At 30.7% G+C, this 19,563-nt stretch overlaps 2 protein-coding genes across 3 annotated transcripts; both read left to right on the top strand.

Annotated features, from left to right (window-relative positions):
• Positions 1 to 222: 222 nt before the first annotated feature.
• On the top strand, positions 223 to 7,069 carry LOC102598455 (two-component response regulator ORR24-like). Of its 2 annotated transcripts, XR_001473039.1 has the most exons (7): positions 223 to 962; positions 1,489 to 1,641; positions 2,045 to 2,437; positions 2,532 to 2,608; positions 4,088 to 5,311; positions 5,495 to 5,658; positions 6,802 to 7,069. XR_001473039.1 is itself a non-coding variant. In XM_006343619.2 (6 exons), exons 1-6 carry the CDS (start codon positions 809 to 811, stop codon positions 6,844 to 6,846), a joined length of 2,046 nt encoding a protein of 681 aa, XP_006343681.1. In that variant the 5' UTR covers positions 224 to 808; the 3' UTR covers positions 6,847 to 7,069. The 2 variants fall into 2 exon arrangements, 1 of the variants encoding a protein (XP_006343681.1); XM_006343619.2 differs by lacking the exon at positions 5,495 to 5,658 and having other exon boundaries at positions 224 to 962.
• Positions 7,070 to 9,940: 2,871 nt separating this feature from the next.
• On the top strand, positions 9,941 to 16,341 carry LOC102598125 (receptor-like serine/threonine-protein kinase SD1-6). Its single transcript, XM_006343618.2, has 8 exons — positions 9,941 to 10,432; positions 10,943 to 11,590; positions 11,895 to 12,050; positions 12,225 to 12,391; positions 13,628 to 13,838; positions 14,541 to 14,778; positions 15,077 to 15,227; positions 15,856 to 16,341. Exons 1-8 carry the CDS (start codon positions 9,982 to 9,984, stop codon positions 16,165 to 16,167), a joined length of 2,334 nt encoding a protein of 777 aa, XP_006343680.2. The 5' UTR covers positions 9,941 to 9,981; the 3' UTR covers positions 16,168 to 16,341.
• Positions 16,342 to 19,563: the final 3,222 nt, after the last annotated feature.

The raw sequence follows: 19,563 nt of genomic DNA, 5'->3' as shown, positions 1-19,563 counted from the left end.
GTTTAAAGACGTTAGCTGAAATTAAGTTATAGAATACGATGTTTATGTATTATGTTTTTTTTTTAAGGCTACAAAAAAAGCTTACTTCCAAAAATGCATGCTTCAAAAAAGGTTCTAAGAAAAAGATCATAAACAAACCTCTATTATTCACTTTCATTATATTATATAATATACATATATTCTACTATTATATATAACAGACACCAATAAGCAATATTTTATTACCCACCAATGGAATAGAGGGGTGTAGAGGGTAAGGGGTTGGGTGAGCATATTAGGAAAAAAAAGCAAAAAAACAAACACAATCAGAAGAAGAAGAAAAAGTTTAGTTGTGATGACTAGAATTTTTTTTGTATGATTTGTTGTATTGTTGGGTTGTAACCAAGCCATAAACCATCATTGTCCACACGTACAGCTTTATTACTTACTTACTACTACAAACCATTTCAAAGTTCCAATCTTTGATCTCTTTTTTGTGTGTTTGGATTTATTGAGGCAATTGGGGTTTATGGGATTTTGATAAAGATTCAAGAAAGTGATTTGTTTTGTGTGTTTGGATTTGTTGAGACAATTGGGGTTTAGAGAAAATTCAAGAAAGTGATTTGTTTTGTATGTTTTGTGGTAAAGTTTTGAACTTTTTTGTGTGTTTGGATTTATTCTGACAATTGGAGTTTATGGGGGTTTGAGAAAGATTCAAGGAAGTGATTTGTTTTGTGTGTTTTGCGGTAAAGTTTTGAACTTTTTTGTCTGGAATTCTTGATTTTGGGGTGCAATCTTTTTTTTTTTGGTGTGTGTGGGGTTCAAGAAAATGACTGTGGAAGAAATTAGAGGGAATATGGGTGGTGGTGAAAGGGGAAATAATTATGATAATTTTCCTATTGGTATGAGAGTTCTTGCTGTTGATGATGACCCTATTTGTTTGAAGCTTTTGGATGGTTTGCTCAGAAAATGCCAGTATCAGGGTAAATGCTTGATGCTATGGATCTTTTTTTTTTGTTTTTGGTTAATTATGATAATTTGCCAATTAGGTGCTTGATTTCTTGTTTGTGAGGTCTAGTTTTGAAGTAGGTTTTCTGTTTTTATGTGAGAAAAAAACAAAGGAACTCTTTTTCTTGTTTTATCATTGTTGTTTCTTGTTTTCAACACTCAACAGGAGCATTTTAAACTCTTTTACCCTGGAAAATAGGTGTTTCATGTACAGTTTCTATTTGATTTTGACCATGTCCTTTCAATAATCATTGATAGAACAATAAGGGAAATTGGAGTTCTTTTGATTTACTTTTTTGCTTTTGCTTTTGCTTTTGTACATATTCAATTCCCAAATTCTCTATTTTGAATCATTTGCTATCTCTCATTTCAAGTTTTACTAGCCTGGATTTTCCTGATTTATTTTGAGATCTTTCTAGCTTTATGAATCTTTTGTATTTTCCTCCTCATGATTGTTGATAAATTGCATTATTATTCTGAAGATCTTTTGTTTTTGCACAGTAACTACAACAAGTCAGGCAAGGATGGCATTGAAGATGTTGAGGGAGAATAGAGATAGATTTGATTTGGTCATCAGTGATGTTCACATGCCTGATATGGATGGCTTTAAACTTCTTGAACTTGTTGGTCTTGAGATGGATCTTCCAGTCATAAGTAAGTAAAATATCTTCATTTATCTTATTTGCATAGATCTATCATTTTCAACTTTTTGATCCCTTTAGCACCAATGGATATTGTGGGATGAATTGGATCCCTCCACCCTTGACTGGAGTTCTCGGGTTCAAATCTAGGGAATGGAGAAATTCCTGATAGGGAGAACTTACCCTTTTGATGAACTTACGTGGAGTGAATTTGGATTAGTTGGACCAGTAGGTTTTGGATACCAGATGGTTAAACAAAAAAATAGAATGTTTTTGCTCCCTTGTGATTCTTATTAGCTTCGAGTAACTAATTGCATTGTGTTTCACTTGTAATAGAGGATCTTTAGGGTAATGTTTGGATTTAACACTTGAGAATTTCTTAATTAGTTGATGTTTGAACTTTTCGTTTGGTCCAGTGTTGTCTGCAAACAGCGATACCAAACTTGTAAGGAAGGGAATTGATCATGGTGCTTGCGACTATCTGGTGAAACCTGTTCGAATTGAGGAGTTGAGGAACATATGGCAACATGTGATCAGAAAAAAGAAGGTTGAGCCTAAGAGCCAGAGTAAGTCTAATGATCAAGACAAATCTTATCAGGTAAGTGGAGAAAGTGGTCGAGGGCAATCACCAACAGGTAATGTAGATCAAAACGGAAAATGTAATAAGAAAAGGAAGGATGAAGAAGATGAGAATGATGAAAATGGAAATGACGATGAAGATCCAACAACTCAGAAGAGAGCTCGTGTCGTTTGGTCCATAGAACTTCACAGGAAGTTTGTTGCAGCTGTTGGTCAGTTGGGTATCGAAAGTGAGTTCTTTAGCATTATTAAGTTTTTCTCCGACTATGCTTGTTATGAATGTTCCTGTATTAAATGAATATTTCTGTCCTATTTCTATTGCAGAAGCTGTCCCAAAGAGGATTCTTGACCTGATGAATGTTGACGGGCTTACAAGGGAAAATGTGGCAAGCCATCTGCAGGCACTAGTCTTATCTCCTTCTTCTTTGTTATTTCATTTGTTCTATTTGATCCTTTTTCTTTAAATCATTACACAATTAGTGATTTATTAGACATGGCTTGGATAGTGGAGGTGAACAAGGTCAATATTTTTGAAGCACTGGCCAATAAATGTTTCACAATGATGAATCATTTGTGAGAGGATCGGATTTTGCTCTCTCGCCTTGGATTATGCTTTCATGTGGCTAAGAGAGCAAAATCTGATATAACCTTGCTACATATCATGAATGTTAATTAGCAAATGGCTGCAAATAATACTTCGCATCTAGGGATATTTCGTAGAAACTGGAAAGTAGTAATGCAGTAGTGTCTGAATCTAAAACAGCTATATGGTAACATTATCCTGATTAAAATGGAGCTCAATTATCTTAGTTGAATAATTCAAGAACATGTGATGAGGATGCACCAGTAAGGAGGTGCGAGAGGTTGGTTGTAGAAAGTGTAATACTGATTTTGTGGTTTATAAGAGAATCTATGATGCTTCTGAACATCACGACAAATCGCCTCCTCTATAAGAAATATAAACAACTCTTCGATATGGCTTATGCTGAAAATTTTATTTTGGTAACTTTTTATCATCTAATACCAGTCTCTTTTATTTTTTCTGAATATTTTGAATCTACAGTCACCTTTTAACTCCTATTCCTTGCCTACTTAGCCAGTTGGAGAAGTTGGTGAGACGAAATCGATGTATAAAGAAATAGTATTGGGAGGAGATGTTTGGGATCTTTTGGATGAATTGATGATTTATATGGGAAATCCAATGCAATATTATGAGAAAGATGTCAAATTTGTGCGGGTAAACTCAATGATCCTTTCAAGACTTGCTAAAACTATATATTATGCAAATCTTGTTCAGTATGATTCATTTAATGCACTGCAGGGTGTGCTTTTGTCTGGCCCCCCTGGAACAGGTAAAACACTGTTTGCTCGGACACTTGCAAAGGAAAGTGGGATGCCTTTTGTATTTGCTTCTGGTGCAGAGTTTACTGATAGTGAAAAGAGTGGTGCTGCACGAATCAATGAAATGTTTTCTGTTGCTAGGAGAAATGTAAGTCTACTTCATCTAATAAAAAAATTGACATCATATAGGGATGGGAATGTTCCTCAAAGTAAAAAGTTTGCATCTTATGATTTCTGTACCGAAAGCAGCTACCGGTCAAAAGTTAAAGGGAGGGGGGGGGGGGGGGGAGGTGATTAGACACGACATGGTAGAAGGTAAGTAGGTAACTGAGGGGGTGGAGGGGGCAGAAGAACTGGGTGTCTATTTTCTTACAATACAGTGTCGGGTACCTTTATTTTGAGCCGAGGATCTATCAGAAACAGCCTCTCTACCTTACAAAGGTAGGGGTAAGGTCTGCGTACATCCTACCTTCATTGTTGGAAATGAAAAAGATTACAGTTTCAGAATTCTTAATCTGGTTTTCTTTTCTGTTCTGCAGAAGTATAGGCTTTACTTGAAAAGGATCAATTCAGTTCAAACCCAACAAGCAAACATGGTTGCCGCATTAGGGGGAAGGGACTATGTGCGAATGGGCTCACTGGATGGGCTTGGAGATTTTCGAACATTGGGTGGATCAGGACGGTATACTCATGCTGCCTTATCATCGTACAGTTCAGGGGGCATGCTTGGCAGACTAAATAGTGCTGCTGGTCTGAGCGTGCGCAACCTGGCAGCATCTCAGCTACTCCAACCTAGTCATGGTCAAAATTTGAGCAATTCCGTTAATGCTTTCACAAAACTGAATCCAAACATTCCGCCTGCCAGCCAGAATGCTAGTTTATTTCAAGGCATTCCTGCATCATTGGAGCTTGATCAATTGCAGCAGAGTAAGTCCTCGGCGCATATTCCTTTGGACGAGTCGAGACTGCTTACAGCTGAAGTGCTCGGTTGCTCAAATAACTCCTTATCCAATGTTCCAAATATTCCGATGTTGCTTCAAGGGAATCCCCAGCAACCACTTACTGGGGGAGGATTTGGAAATCAGCACTCTCAAAACATGACTCCGTTTAGCTCAGACTCGTTCAATACTGGTGTTAATGGATCTTCCAACTTTCTGGAACATGGTAGATGTAATGAGAACTGGCAAAATTCCATTCAGTTATCGAAGTTCCAGTCTAATTCTTTCCCATTGACTGAATCCTTCATTAACAGCCATTTGCCACAAAATAGTGTAAGGGAAGCCACGACTCATTTACAGAACAGCCCTCTTGATTTTACTTCCACCACCTCAGTTTCTCCTCCTTTTGAAGATTCAAGGGGAGAAATCCAATACCGTCAAAGTATGGCAGGTGCTGTTCAGAGTATGAATCAAACACCATCTCAAGCATGGGCCGATAATAAACAACATTATTCCCACAACTCAAATAATACTTTTGGCAACAACTTAAGGTCTCAGGTTCCCAATGATGGTAACATGGCTTCTTTAAGCCACAGTATGAATCAAAGCAATGAGAACTTTGGCAGAAGGATGGACATGTCATTGATTGGTAGATCGAGTGGAGGTTCTTCGACACTCGTGCAGCAAACCGAGCATGAAAAGTTGACCCTAGATTCAAGGACAAGGTCAAATGAAGACTACCTCTTGGAGCCAACAAAGCAACAAGTTGGTTTTAGTCCACAAGGCTATGACTCCCTGGATGATCTAATGACTGCAATGAAACGGGTATGATTACCTTCTCTAATCTTGAAATGTCCGAATATTTTTTTTTCCAGCATAAACAACATTACATAGAAAACACTAGTTCAATGTAAGATAATTTATTTGAACGAGATAAACCTGACTTCTACGTCAATAGTTAAATGTATAGCTGGATTTTGCATCCAACTTATGAAAACAAATCTGCAGAGGAGGTGATGACATATATTTGCTTCACCAACAATAGCAACCAATACCACAAAAAGCGGGGCTGAATCAAATGGCTATGTTGGTTATCTCTTCCTATAGCTTTTCGGGATAAAACACTGTTTCCCCTTTGGGATTCATCTGGCACTATATCTGATGTCAATAAGGTGCATACTTATATTGACCTGTACACCTATATGAAGCTATAGTCAATGTCTATTGTGTTCTTCTACTTCCGAGTTCATTGTTCATTTCATCTCTTTTCAAGTTGAATCACTCTATTAATCAAAAACAGTAGACTTCTCAACTATTTTTGCTCTTGCTAGTGCCTCAGAAATTCTTGAATTTCTTGCAATATGAGATTGAATGCCATGACTCTTATTTGTAACCATCAAATCCTAGTTTCCAAGATACCACATCAGTCCAATCACCACTAATCTTAGGTTATCAGCGTCGCTAAGCTTCACGAATCCACCAACAATAGCTTCTCGGGATTAAACACTGTTTCCCCTTGAGGTTCATCTTGCACTAAATCTGCTGTCAATAAGCTGCATATTTTATCGACTAGAATAACTATATGAAAATACAGTCCATGTCCTTTTTATTGTGTTTCTTCTACTTCTGAGTTCAATGTTCATTTCATCGTCTTTTTAGTTTAATAACTATATTATTTCAACAACAGTGGACTTTTTAACTATTTTTTGCTCTTGCTCATGCTAGTGCCCCCAAAAATTCTTGAATTTTTTGCAATATGAGATTGAATGTCATAATTCTTATTTGTACATCATCACTTCAAATCCAGTTTTCGAGATAATGCATCGTCCTATCACCACTTATCTTAGGTTATCAGGGGGCACTAAGCATCAGAATTGAAAATTTTCTTATTTTTGTCAGCGGATTTCACTCATCAAGTTCTTGTTTGATCTACCACCGTTAAGTTTCTGCACTTTGTTCCCTTGATTATGACAAGATTGCAAAGATCCTTACTTTTATTTCGTTACAAACATAATCAAGAAAAAGAAAAGGAAACTTTTGTGCTCTTCATACTGCATTATAAGAGTAAACGAATGCTGGTGCATTATAAAGGATTTTTGCCAGTTGTTATTGAATGCGACGACTCTTCACCACTAGTCTTAGGCATCAAAATTCAAAAAGTTGTCTTTTTTTATTTTTGCCTGTAGATTTTGCTCGTCACGTTCTTTTCTCATTACATACATACATTACCAAGAAAGCAAAAGGGAATGAATGCCTTTTGAAACTTTTGTGCTCTTCAGACTGCATTTTAAAGGATTTTTCCTTATGCAATGCAGGAGCAAGATGGAGGCATGTTAGATGAAGGAACAATATGGATTTAACTATGAAGTTTTCTATAGCTGTCAGTCAGCAAGAAGAGGATCTAGCTAGGTTGCAGCATTACTAATTTAGGAGTTAATAGTGTCAATATGTAGTAGTACTCCGCAGGCCTTCTGTTTGGTTATTTTCTTCTGGAAATGATGTTATTGACAGTACCATTTCTAATGTAAATTGCTTGCTGCTTCTTAGCGATGACTTCTCCAACATCAAAGCTTTTTTTCGTTTGTCATTTTTCTTTTCATGGCATTCTGCAGATTAATTTTGTGCTGTGATAAAGTTCAGATTACTTTAATGTGGTGATAAATCTAACTATATCTTGGAAAAAAGTTATTCAAAGCTATGTTGCTCGGACTCTTAGTGTATATGTGGAGGATACGACATGATTGTGGCAATATTTCTGAGCAAACTAGGTTCCAAGTTTATATCTCTATGTTATTTTTTTAATGTTTTTGTACACTCTCAAGAAAGAGTTAATTGCCTTTGATTATAAGAATATTTGTCTTAAACTATCTTCTATGACTTCTTAAATATTTCACTTAATTGACACTCTACTAGTTGAAACAATAAGGTGTTTATTTAGAAGAAATAATAAATAATATTATATATATATATTATCACAAGATTCTTGGCTCAAGAATAATGAATCATTCTGAATAGTAACTATAACAAAATTATACGATTATTAATTACAAGAAACATAATATAATAATATAAAACGAAGGCTATAATTACTAGCTAGCATGGGAAGGTAATAAAAGCATTTTTTATGACTAAATAAATAGTCTTTTAGTTTAAGCAATTCACTTAATCATAAACCTTTTACCAATTGATTCTAAGTAAAAAAAAATATTATATGAATGAAGCAAGTGAAATATTACTGCAAGTTGTCAAACTCAAAGATATATAGTTGTTGTGTTTTTAAGTCTATTTAACCGATTGACATGTGAAGGATAAATATTTATTCATGTGTTTATATTAAATTGTATAAATTTATCATAATTAAGTATTTAATAAAATGAAAATGTATGTTAATATCGAGTGTGAATAATTTTTTATCATGTGACGGTAGGTAGTCCACAAATCATAGCATAATGAATATCCAATTTATAGAAGAAAACAACATTGCCCAAATTCCTAACTTGACTTGTTCCTAAAGATTAACTAGTCAATTTATTAGCCATTTTGTCCAATAAATAAAGATAGTGCATCCACCAATAAATAATCCAAAGACCAATAAATAAATAAACAAAATAATCCAAAGACCAATTAGTCAACGTGTACTTATTATATTAGACATTTTCGCAATCAAAATAGTGCATCCACCAAAAATCAAAAGAAAAAAAAATACTAGACAATCTTCTTAGGAACATCAAAGAATCAATCACTTTATACCAAGTTTTTTTAGTGAATATTGTTGATTATAGGGGTCAAATAGATGAGCTGGATTGAAATTGAGCGAGTTAAAAATGAGTTGAGTAAGTAAAAGGGTGAGTTAATTATTAATTCGCCTAAAAGTTATTTAAGTTGAAATAAATTAAAAACGAATTAAAATCTAATCCGTTCAAGTACTATTAAGTTTTAATTGCTTTATTATTTATTTTATAATTTTTAATGCCTAGTAAAATTATGATTTTCTTCACTATAGTTGTATATAACATATTAAATAAGAAATTGTATTTTCTAAAATGTTGACAAAAATTTTCATGAAGTAGTTTTTTTTTTAATTTATGAAGCAATTTGGATTAGATATCATCTCAAATTTTGATGGACTAAAAGGGGCTAAACTAATAATAGTCAATGTGTAATCATCAGTCCAAATTTGGACGAATCGAGTTGTTATAGTTTCATGAGCTAATTTGCCTCCTCTATAATTGATATAGGCAAATTCAAAATTTGAAATCTATGAATTATTATACATATCTCAATTAATATATAATAATAATTCAATTTATAATCAAATATTTACGAGTATTCTTGATATTCTTAATATAAATACATTATGGGAATAAAAACTATTGCATTCATGTGAACGCATACCTTATTGATATGAATAGTTTTTTATATGAATTTTTTTGATAACTTTATAATTTTCTACAACAAATCTATTTGAAATATCCAATACTTTAGAGAATCTAGATAAATTTTTTAAGTAAAATCCCAAAAAATATATTTTTATCTCATACCAAATTCCTTAATTGATAACATTTTTTTATAACAACATAAATATTCTGATATATTTAAGATCATAAATTTATAAAATTTTATAATCATATAAAAGATACTCCTATAACATGTTAATAAATATTGCATTTATAAAAAGAAAAAAACAATAGCAAAATTTCTAACATGACTTATTCCTGAAGACTAGCTAAGTCAAACCTTGTATTTATTAATTATTTTCCATTTCCCCAATCAAATACAATGCATCAATCAAATCAAAAGAAAAGAAAAATATGAGACCATCTTCCTAGAAACATCAAGAGTCAACCACAATAAATTAAATAGATCTGTGACCTAAAATAAAATAAAAAACCACTTCATTACTAGAGGATACTGTAGATTAGCGTCTTTTCAAAATTTAATTAAATTTTTTATATTAATTTTAAATTAATAAATAAAAATGATAAAATTTATAACTATTTTATAAATTTTCTTAATATAAATGATAAATGTTATTCTATAATCTAAGGTTACAAGTTTTAAAACAATATTATTACTTTAAAAATCACATATTTCAAAAATATTTTATCTTTAAGTTTTTAACTTTATATCGAAACAGATAAGTTCGCATAAATTGAAATATTCGTATCAATAGTCTATAAGCTTTTCTAAAATATTTATGATTCTTTTAGAAACTAAAAAAATCATCTTTAACTTTTTCCACGCTCAACTCAATTTTATTTATTTGTGAATTGAGATTGGATTAAATTTGAATTTGCAAATTATAGGGCTCAATTCTAGAGAAGGTGTTCTCAATACAACGTTCTTTTCTCCATTCTCAATGATTCAAATCCGATACTTCTATTTAAGGGCAAAAAAAGATTCTAGCCATCCCACCACAACTCATGTCGCATAGTTAACTCAAACCATGAAACTATATAATATGAAACTCACCCAAAATCATACTTGTTTCAGCCATGGCCTTTTCCTACACTAATATTTTCTTATTTTTCTTCCTCCACCAACTAATCATTTTCTCTAATGGCCAAATTATTACAATTAAGGGAGGTTACTGGCTATGGGACAGTGGATTAATAGCCTTAAACAAAATTGATTTAACTCCTTTCTCTCACTTATTTTGTGGATTTGCTGATATTAATTCCCAATCCAATCAATTAATTCTCACTTCACCAAATTCATTCATACAATTTACAAGCATAGTCCAACAAAAAAATCCTTCTGCAAAATTTTTATTGTCAATAGGTGGAGGAGGTGCAAATAAAACAACATATGGAGTTATGGCTACAGCACCAAATTCAAGAAAAAGTTTTATTGATTCATCAATAAAATTAGCTAGACAATTGGGATTTCATGGTCTTGATCTTAGTTGGATATTTCCAGAATCTGCTTCAGACATGATGAATTTAGGTACTGTATGATCATCTCATCTAAGAGCTAGTTTAATCAAACAGAGATAAAAATTTGAATATTCTTTCCTTTTTCATATACATGATTGACGAAATTTGAATCTAGAGTATTCTTTGCTCTGATATCATTTTGAGTTGTGGAACCCTGATTTCATATTTTAAAACATCAATATTTAGAGAGTTCCTATTGGTTTAAATTTATTGTGATTTAGATTTACTTTTCATTAATAGTTGAAGTCATTTATAAAATGAGTTAGATTTATTTGTACCGACTAAGATAAAGACTTTAAAACACATAGGCCTTTTATAAGAAAAAAAAAGGGTGAAATACACAAAATAATTTGAATTTGTCCCTAGACAGCTTTGCAAAATGGTCAAATTTCATAATGACGAATTTAAAACTTATGTCGTTAGTCAATAAGATGAGTAAATAATATATAGCCTTGTAATAAGAGAATTTAATGTAAAAGTTAGACGAAGATAATCTTTTATTTACTTATATGTTATGAAGGCATCCTTTTGAATGAGTGGCGCATTGCTATCAACACGGAGGCAAGAAACTCCAGCAAAGTGGCTTTACTTTTCACGGCAGCCGTTTCCGGTTCGCCCCGAGTCAATGGTTCAATTTATCCGGTTCAATCACTAGCAAAAAATTTAGACTGGATCAACCTAATAGCATACGACTTCTACGGACCAAATTGGTCGCCATCACAAACAAATTCACATGCACAATTATTCGACCCGGTGAACTATGTGAGTGGTAGTGACGGAATCAACCAATGGATTCAACAAGGTGTCCCATCACAAAAAATTGTTTTTGGTATTCCTTTTTATGGATATGCATGGAGATTGAATAATACGAATATTCATGGTCTCAGGGCACCGGCTATCGGAAAATCAGATGTCTACGATGATCCGTGGATGACATATGACCAAATTAGGGATTTTATAGTGCAACATCGTGCCACGACCATACATGATGATAGAATTATTGGAGATTATTGTTACTCGGAAAATACTTGGATTAGTTATGATGATATTCAAACTGTTAAGACTAAAGTGTCTTATATTAAAAGCAGAGGGCTGCTTGGTTATTATGCAATGGATATTTCAGGAGACACTAATTGGAATTCTCTTCTTTCTCATGCTGCTTCACAAGGTATAAACTAACTCCATTCATTTTGTTATTCAAAAGGATTTATATCTTTTCATACTAAAAAAAAAAAAAAAAGGTATGTAAGCATTTCAACTCCTTTCAGTTTGATCATCTCATAAACTTGATATGTCACCTTAGTGTCACGTGTCGACAACACAAAAAAGACAAATTGAGGTGTTGATCTAGACATACAGCGTTTACTTGTCAGTTGAGATCAAAATTTATAATGTCGATCTATTATATTATACCTATTATAAATTTATGAATGGCTCAACTATTTATTTTTCTTTTGTTTTTTAAAATTTAGAAGCTGATGGAATGACACAAGGAGAAATTGTGAAGAAGAAGAAAAAACTCAATCGACTAGTTATCATTTTGATTCCAATTGGTGCACTACTAATATTGATATTGTTAGTGTTTATAATTTGGTATCTTCGAAGGAGACAAGTACCTAAGTTTCAAGGTAATTACTCTTTTCGATTAATTTTACGTGAAGATGTTATCATTAAAAAGTCAAACATATATATTTTTTTTACTCTAATATTTTCAGATATTTTTAAAATATGTGAAATTATTATTAACTGAATTTAGGAGTGTTATTAATATTCTTCTTTTTAATTTTATTTTTTTATATTAGAGTTAGAGAGGAACCAAAGGAACAAAATGGGAAGTAAAAATAAAGCAAGAAAAAGTGGAGATAATAGCAATTTGCAAGTTTTTAGTTTTGATGAGATGAAGGAAGCTACAAATAATTTTTCATTTGACAATAAGCTTGGAGAAGGGGGATATGGACCTGTTTTCGAGGTAAATTCTATCGATATTTATATTAAATTAATCAATATAAATGTTTTACTTATATATATATTTTATTTTATTTTTAGTTTTGTATAATTAAAAATTGTTGGAGCAAAATATTTTGAGTCTTGAATAGGAAGAAAATGTGAAACAGAATCATTATGTGGTCACCGTAAAAAATTTCTAATTTGAATTAACATCCTTTTAGCAAAAAATGGTACTAATATTGCTAATTATAAATTTTTCCCTTTATATATATAGCACCTGTTGGGTTAAATAATTCTTTAATGGTCTGGTTAATCATTGTTATTTTTTTATTTAAAACAAATATCTTCAATGATTTTTGGATGGCCTGTGGTATATTTTTAAATTCGAATCAGAAATTTGTGCCAGACTACAAATATATGCATGGCATATTTAAAGTAAATTCTTTAAAAAAGAAGAAGGAAATTTCGCAAATAGCCACTAAAATAATCTTAATTAGGCTCTATAGTTATAGTTTGTTAATTAACTAATATATGTTTGCTTCTCCTCATAATTTCTCTAAAAAAATATAGGTGGTTGAAAATTCAAAGTTGAAAAATAATTTTAAAGTTTAAACAAAACAAGAAATTAATAAAACACGATATTATATTTTAAACTAACTGATTAAATTAATGATGGGACAGGTCTTCAATCTTCAAGATGATGAATTTACTAATAGGAGTTGTTAATTAGTAATTAATGCTATAAATAATCTTTTTTGGGATGCACAAAGAAGAAAATGGTGCCATATAAATTACGACGATAATATTCACCGTATTTATGTTTATGATAGATATTGAGTGTACCTCCCTAAGTAAAATTAGGAATTCAAATTTTATGTCTATTTATTTACTTTTTAAAATAAAAATAAAAATTGTTAACACGACCTCTCTAACTAGTTATTGATGTTTTCTTTCTTTTCTAAAACTTGGTATACCTAAGTGGTTATTTAGTGTTATGTCTTGCATCTTATTTAGTACTTTTTTCTTTTTCTTTTTCTTTTTTTGGTCTGGTTTATTCTTTTAAAATTTCAATTGATCCCAACATCTTCGATACAAAATATAACTATAGATGTTAAACAATAATTTTAAAAAAGGACATAATATGTTAAAGTGAGAATTTGAAGATTAAACTGATTAAATTTTTATTTGAGTTCACTTCTTCATAATAATACATCAATCTTCTTGAAATTCTGAATACGCTTCTTATAAATCTAAATAGGGAAAGTTGAGGAATGGGGAAAAAATAGCAGTGAAAAGGTTATCAGAGACTTCATCTCAAGGATTGGAAGAATTTGAAAATGAAGTGATTCTTACTGCAAAATTACAACATATAAATCTTGTAAAAGTTGTGGGATTTTGCATTGAAAATGGAGAAAAAATGTTGATCTATGAATATATGCCCAACAAGAGCTTGGACCACTACATTTACAGTAAGTCATTCTTTTTTATATTTGAGTTTAACTTGCTTATAAATTATAACATACCAATAAAGTTGTGATGGACTGATAAGTATTCATTCATCTTTAATCAAATATCTCAAGTTCTAATTTTTCCTTAGTACAGAATTGCCTTTGTTATGAAGTGTTTTACCCTTGATATGGGACTTCTAAAAACTAATTTAAATTTAATCGGAATCCAATACGAATATCAAATAGTGGCCATGACCCCTCCCCCTCCAAAATAAAAAGGGACTTACCTATACTATGAATTTGGATCAATCAAAAGATAATTATAGGTAAACATCCACTATGTTGTTATTCCTATTAAGCACCAGTGTTTGTTGCAACACCAACAAACAGTCTGTAACAGCTTAAAAAGATTGATTTTTAGCCGATCCACCCCTGCAATAAGAATTATACTGTATAAAATAAAGGTAAATTTGAAAGAAAAAAAAAATATTTTATTATGTAAAAAAATATACTTATTTTGAATTAAATGTAAAAGATAAAAATACCATATTATATGGACTGAAAAGAATTATAAAAATATTAAATCTCTTCGCTTTTTCACGTGTTTTTTTTAAATATCTAATTTGGATCTTTTTAATTGACATTCTGACTCTGTCACTAACTCTGAAGATGAAATGTATTTATATGTTTTTTGATCAACTTGATTTGTATTTTCTCATGTAGATCAAGTGAGAAGATTAGTTCTAAATTGGGAAAAAAGAGTGCAAATAATTGAAGGCATTATTCAAGGGCTATTATACCTCCAAGAATATTCAAGATTAACAATTATCCATAGGGATATAAAAGCCAGCAATATTCTATTGGACTTACAAATGAAACCAAAGATTTCTGATTTTGGAATGGCAAGAATGTTTAAGGAGGATGAAGTTGAAGCAAATACAAGCAGAATAGTTGGAACATTGTAAGTATTATATATACCTCGTAAACAATTTTTACACTATCAAATTATTTAATATATATGGGTACGTAAAATAAGCTTTGTAAGCGATATTCCATATTAAGTGATCGAATAAAGTGAAAATATATATTAATTGTTCATAATTAAATCATTATTTATGTATTACTTAGATGTAAATATTTTGTGACTTGTCTTATTTTCAAGATAGTAAAATTATTATTTTTATGTGATTTACATTATACGTAATATAAAAATTTGTCTTTTCGTGAATTACTTACTTATCATATATATTTATTTGCAGGGGTTATGCACCACCTGAATATATAAAACAGGGCATTTATTCAACAAAATCTGATGTTTTCAGTTTTGGAGTACTTCTTCTTCAAATCATAAGTGGGAAAAAGAATACATGTTTTTATGGTCCAGATGAACAGCTAAATCTTCTTGACTATGTGAGTTGTCATAATTTTTTTATTTTATTTTTATTAGGCGTTCGATATTTGATCAATAGGCAGTGTGGAGTATTGTCTTGCTTTTTGTGGGTTTAGACTTGTTGGTGTTTGTCATAGTACTGGACATATTCTTATAGTTCTTGTTTTTGATATCTATCATCATCTGTTGTTTATTGTGTTTCACTTAAATCACATTTTGTTGTTATTCTTGTTTCTTTGTTATAGGCTCTACATCACTTTCCTTATTGGTTGCTATGTTTTTATTTTTGTTTTTTCTTACTTGGATTTGTTGCATTTGAGTCGAGGGTATTTTGAAAACGTCTCTCAATCTCCACGAGGTAGTGGTAAGGTTCACGTACACTCTACCTTCTCCATACTCCACTCGTGATATTTCACTGAATATATTATTATTATTATTTTGTTGATGGTGTTTGATATTTATATTGAATTCGATTAATTTAAATTGTCAGTTGCATAAGGTATTTTAAATGCATGTGTCTACTTAGTTCAATAAACTCCTTGCTAAAGTTATTGAATTCTGTCGAACTTGTAACGTATATTTTTAAACCAAATACATGGTTTAACCTTCTTCTTCTTTTTTTCTATGTTGAAAAAAATAATAATACAGGCATTTGAGATGTGGAGAGATGGTAAAGGCATGGAATTTATGGATGAATCACTTGATGATAAAACATCATATTGCAAATTATTAAATTGCATGCAAATTGCATTGTTATGTGTCCAAAAAAACCCATTGGATAGGCCTACAATGTTGGAAGTTTCTAATATGTTGAAAAATATTGCAAATTTAGTGATTGAGTTCCCTAAGAGGCCTGCATTTTCTGTAAAAGAAGATGAAGAAAGTTTGAAGAAATATGGCTTAGTGCAAGAAACAGAAGAAGTTGATACTGCAACAATTACACAATTGATTGCAAGATGACTGATGATATCAATCCTACCTAATGTTCAGATGCATTTTAGTGGCTTTAATGGTTCGATTCGATTGGTTATTTTTATAAAAATATGTATATATCTTTGTTTTGTGAATTTCTAATTGGTATTCGATATTCATATTGGAGTATGACTAATTCAGATACGTTTATTACTCCCTCTATTCACTTTTACTTGTCACTTATTCCTAAAATAGATTTTCATTTTTATTTGTCACTTTTGACATATCAAGAAAACACAATTATTATTTTTCATGTTTTGCCCTTAGCATTAAATACTTGTCTTGTTTTCTTTCATTTGATCTTTTCTTTACCCCATTTTCATAAGAAAACTCAATAATCTTTTTCTGAAAGCTTTTTTTTCCCGTGACAACTACTAGTATAATTTTTCTTTCCTTCTTGTTTAAAGGCAAAATATATATATATATATATATAAAAGGCAAAATATTTAGGATTGATTAAGAAAATACTTCTTTAAACAAAAACTTTACAACCACAACAAGAAAAATGTAGCAATTAAGGCCCAAAAAAAGTTGAACTGGACTTGGTGGGGTGTGCCAGGCCCATGCAATGTTGAGGGTAAAACATAGAAAAAAAGTAGGAAAAATTACTGAAATACACGTCTTATGTTTCCCTTATTTCTAATATTCTCTTCTATTTCTAAAAACCTCTAAAATCCGTTATTTCTCTCCTAATTCTAAATTATTTTATAATGTATCCGAGCTTGTTTTTAATGTATCCGAGCTAGTTTTAAATGTATCCAAGTTACATATTATGTATCCGGTTTATTTTATAATGTATCCAAGCTAATTTTTAATGTATTCGAGCTACATATTATGTATCCGGTTTGTTTTACTTTTTTAGGGATTAATGTAATTACAAACTAAATAGGGATAGATTGTAATTTCATATTAAAACTATGTGATTCCTAAAACTTATACAAAGAAATATTGTTTTTTCTTGATATGTCAAAAGTGATAGGTAAAAATGAAAATCTATTTTAAGAATAAATGATAAGTGAAAGTGAACGGAGGGAATATTTCCTAGCGAGGAACCACATGACATGAAGGGTCATGAAGTTGTACAATATATAGTGGGATTTTACAAGAATTTCTGATTCTTTATTATTTTTGCTTAGAGGCAAACTCAAGATATAAATTTAATTAGTTGAATCTTTAAATTTTTTAGCATTAAACTCATTGTACTTTAAAAATTATGGTTCAAATTTAATATTTATTAAAGTTTTTATATAATTTTCAATATTAACATACATTATATTTATACTCCTTTTCGAAAATATGTGGGTTGAGTGACACATGAATTGCATCTGTTACTATTATTATATATTATCTTTTAATGAGATATATATATATATATATATATATTAAAAATTAAAAATTAAATTATTTTCTCGTAAATTTCTGTGATGATAGAAATTTACTTCATGACTTGGGAAAACAACAAACTACTTTCTTTTGTGTTATCGTCCTTGCATGCTGGACTTTTTTTCTCAATTATTAGTCGTAAAAGTTCTACAAAAACACGTCAATTTTTTCTAAATTGATGTGACATTTTCCTTTTAATATTTCTCGCAACAATTATTTTTGGCAAATATCTATCACATATAGAGTATTATAATATTATCGTTATATTTTAATAATAATAATAAAAAAAAAATAAAAAAAAAAAAATTGTTAATAAGGTTTGAAAATTAAATGGTAGTGATTCAAGTTATTTTAATTGAGTGTAGGTGACAATTTTAATTGACACTTCTCGTCAATGATTTCGTCTTGTACAAAACTCAATTTTAATTGACACTTCTCGTCAATAATTTTATCATGTCCATAATTTAATTTTAATTGACACTTCTTGTCAATGATTTTGTCATGTCCAAAATTCCATGAAGAAAGAGAAGAAAAAAACACGTCAATTTTTCTAAATTAATGTGACATTTTTCTGTTAATATTTCTCTCAACAATTTTTGTCAAATATCTACAATATAATATACGGATCATTAACGTAAATAGGGTGTGAAAGAATTTTTCGGTGTGTAAGTGTGAGTAATATTTACAGTAAACTTGGTAAAATCATTAGCGCTTAAAAGTCTTTATTTATTTTTTAGGAAATGATATTTAAAAATTGAATTAAAAAAAATGATATTATTAGATCTCCCATGTATGAAAATAAAAATCTCTTATAAAAATAACATCAAGAACTAAAAGTAAATTCATGTACTATAGCACACGAAAACAAGTCATGATCACGTATCACCAAAAAATCATGTACTATAGCACATGAAACGTTAAATTCGATCTTCCTCCGCATTGGGGCTTGTTTGAACTTGAAAATTGGTCTGTTTGCCCCTCGGGACCAACTCATGTCATTAATAAGGTCGTAACGGACGTCCATGAAATTTTTTGGCCAAAAACAAGTCGGGATCACGTATCACCAAATATCCATGGATTATAATACACGAAAACAGTTAATTCGGTTTTTTCCTCATTGAGGCTCGTTTGAGTTAGAAAACGCGTCTGTTTGCCCCTTGGGACCAACTCATGCCATTAATATGGTCGTAACGGACGTCATTGAAAAAATTTTGTCAAAACAAATCGTGATCACGTATCACCAAAAATTCATGGACTATAATATACGAAAAACGATAAATTTGATTTTTTTCACACAGTGGACAACTATTATTAGAGGGAGGGAGTAACAAATTTGTATAGCCACCTATATTTTTTGACATGCTTAAGAATACAATTTATAAAAAAAATTAATTATATGAATGATGTGACGATTAATAAATATTGCATTTATAAAGGAAAAAACATTAGCAAAATTTCTAACATGACTACCAACATGGTTGTGGTGTACTGGTGAGAGTGTTTCACCCTTAATCAGAGGTCTCGAGTTCGAGTCCTAGGTATAGAGAAAATCTTGTTGGGAGTGCCACCCCCGAATTGGCGTTGCAGAGCGAGATTCAAATTTAATCGGAGCTCCAATGTGGACTTCGAACATCGAATGGGAAACCAAAAAAAAATTAAAAAAATCTAACATGACTTATTCCTAAAGTACTATCTGGTCAATAGTCAACCACTTCACACTAGAGGATGTTGTAGATTAGCACGTATTTAAGATTTAAAATTTGTGAATTTTTATATTAATTTAAAACTAATAGATAATAATAATAATAATAATAATAATAATAATGAATCATGATTAAATATATATAAATATTTTATAAATTTCTTAATACAAATGATAAATGTTATTCTATATTTTTAAGGTTACAAGTTTCAAAAAAATTATAATTATCCAAATATTATCATATTTAAGATTACATATTTCAAAAATATTTATTTCTTAATTTCCTAAACTTCATATCA

This window comes from Solanum tuberosum, unplaced genomic scaffold, assembly GCF_000226075.1.
Source record: "Solanum tuberosum cultivar DM 1-3 516 R44 unplaced genomic scaffold, SolTub_3.0 scf00047, whole genome shotgun sequence".
NCBI lineage: Eukaryota > Viridiplantae > Streptophyta > Magnoliopsida > Solanales > Solanaceae > Solanum > Solanum tuberosum.
This window is presented reverse-complemented; position numbering and strand designations above follow the sequence as displayed.

What these genes read in the sequence shown, in the direction of transcription:
- LOC102598455 (XM_006343619.2), top strand. Translation starts at nt 809, where the DNA reads ATGACTGTGGAAGAAATTAGAGGGAATATGGGTGGTGGTGAAAGGGGA. An exon ending in TGGTCAGTTGGGTATCGAAA is followed by an intron (nt 2,438 to 2,531) that starts GTGAGTTCTTTA and finishes TTTCTATTGCAG; the next exon opens with AAGCTGTCCCAAAGAGGATT. An exon ending in TAATGACTGCAATGAAACGG is followed by an intron (nt 5,312 to 6,801) that starts GTATGATTACCT and finishes TATGCAATGCAG; the next exon opens with GAGCAAGATGGAGGCATGTT.
- LOC102598125 (XM_006343618.2), top strand. Translation starts at nt 9,982, where the DNA reads ATGGCCTTTTCCTACACTAATATTTTCTTATTTTTCTTCCTCCACCAA. An exon ending in GATATGGACCTGTTTTCGAG is followed by an intron (nt 12,392 to 13,627) that starts GTAAATTCTATC and finishes AAATCTAAATAG; the next exon opens with GGAAAGTTGAGGAATGGGGA. An exon ending in AGCAGAATAGTTGGAACATT is followed by an intron (nt 14,779 to 15,076) that starts GTAAGTATTATA and finishes ATTTATTTGCAG; the next exon opens with GGGTTATGCACCACCTGAAT.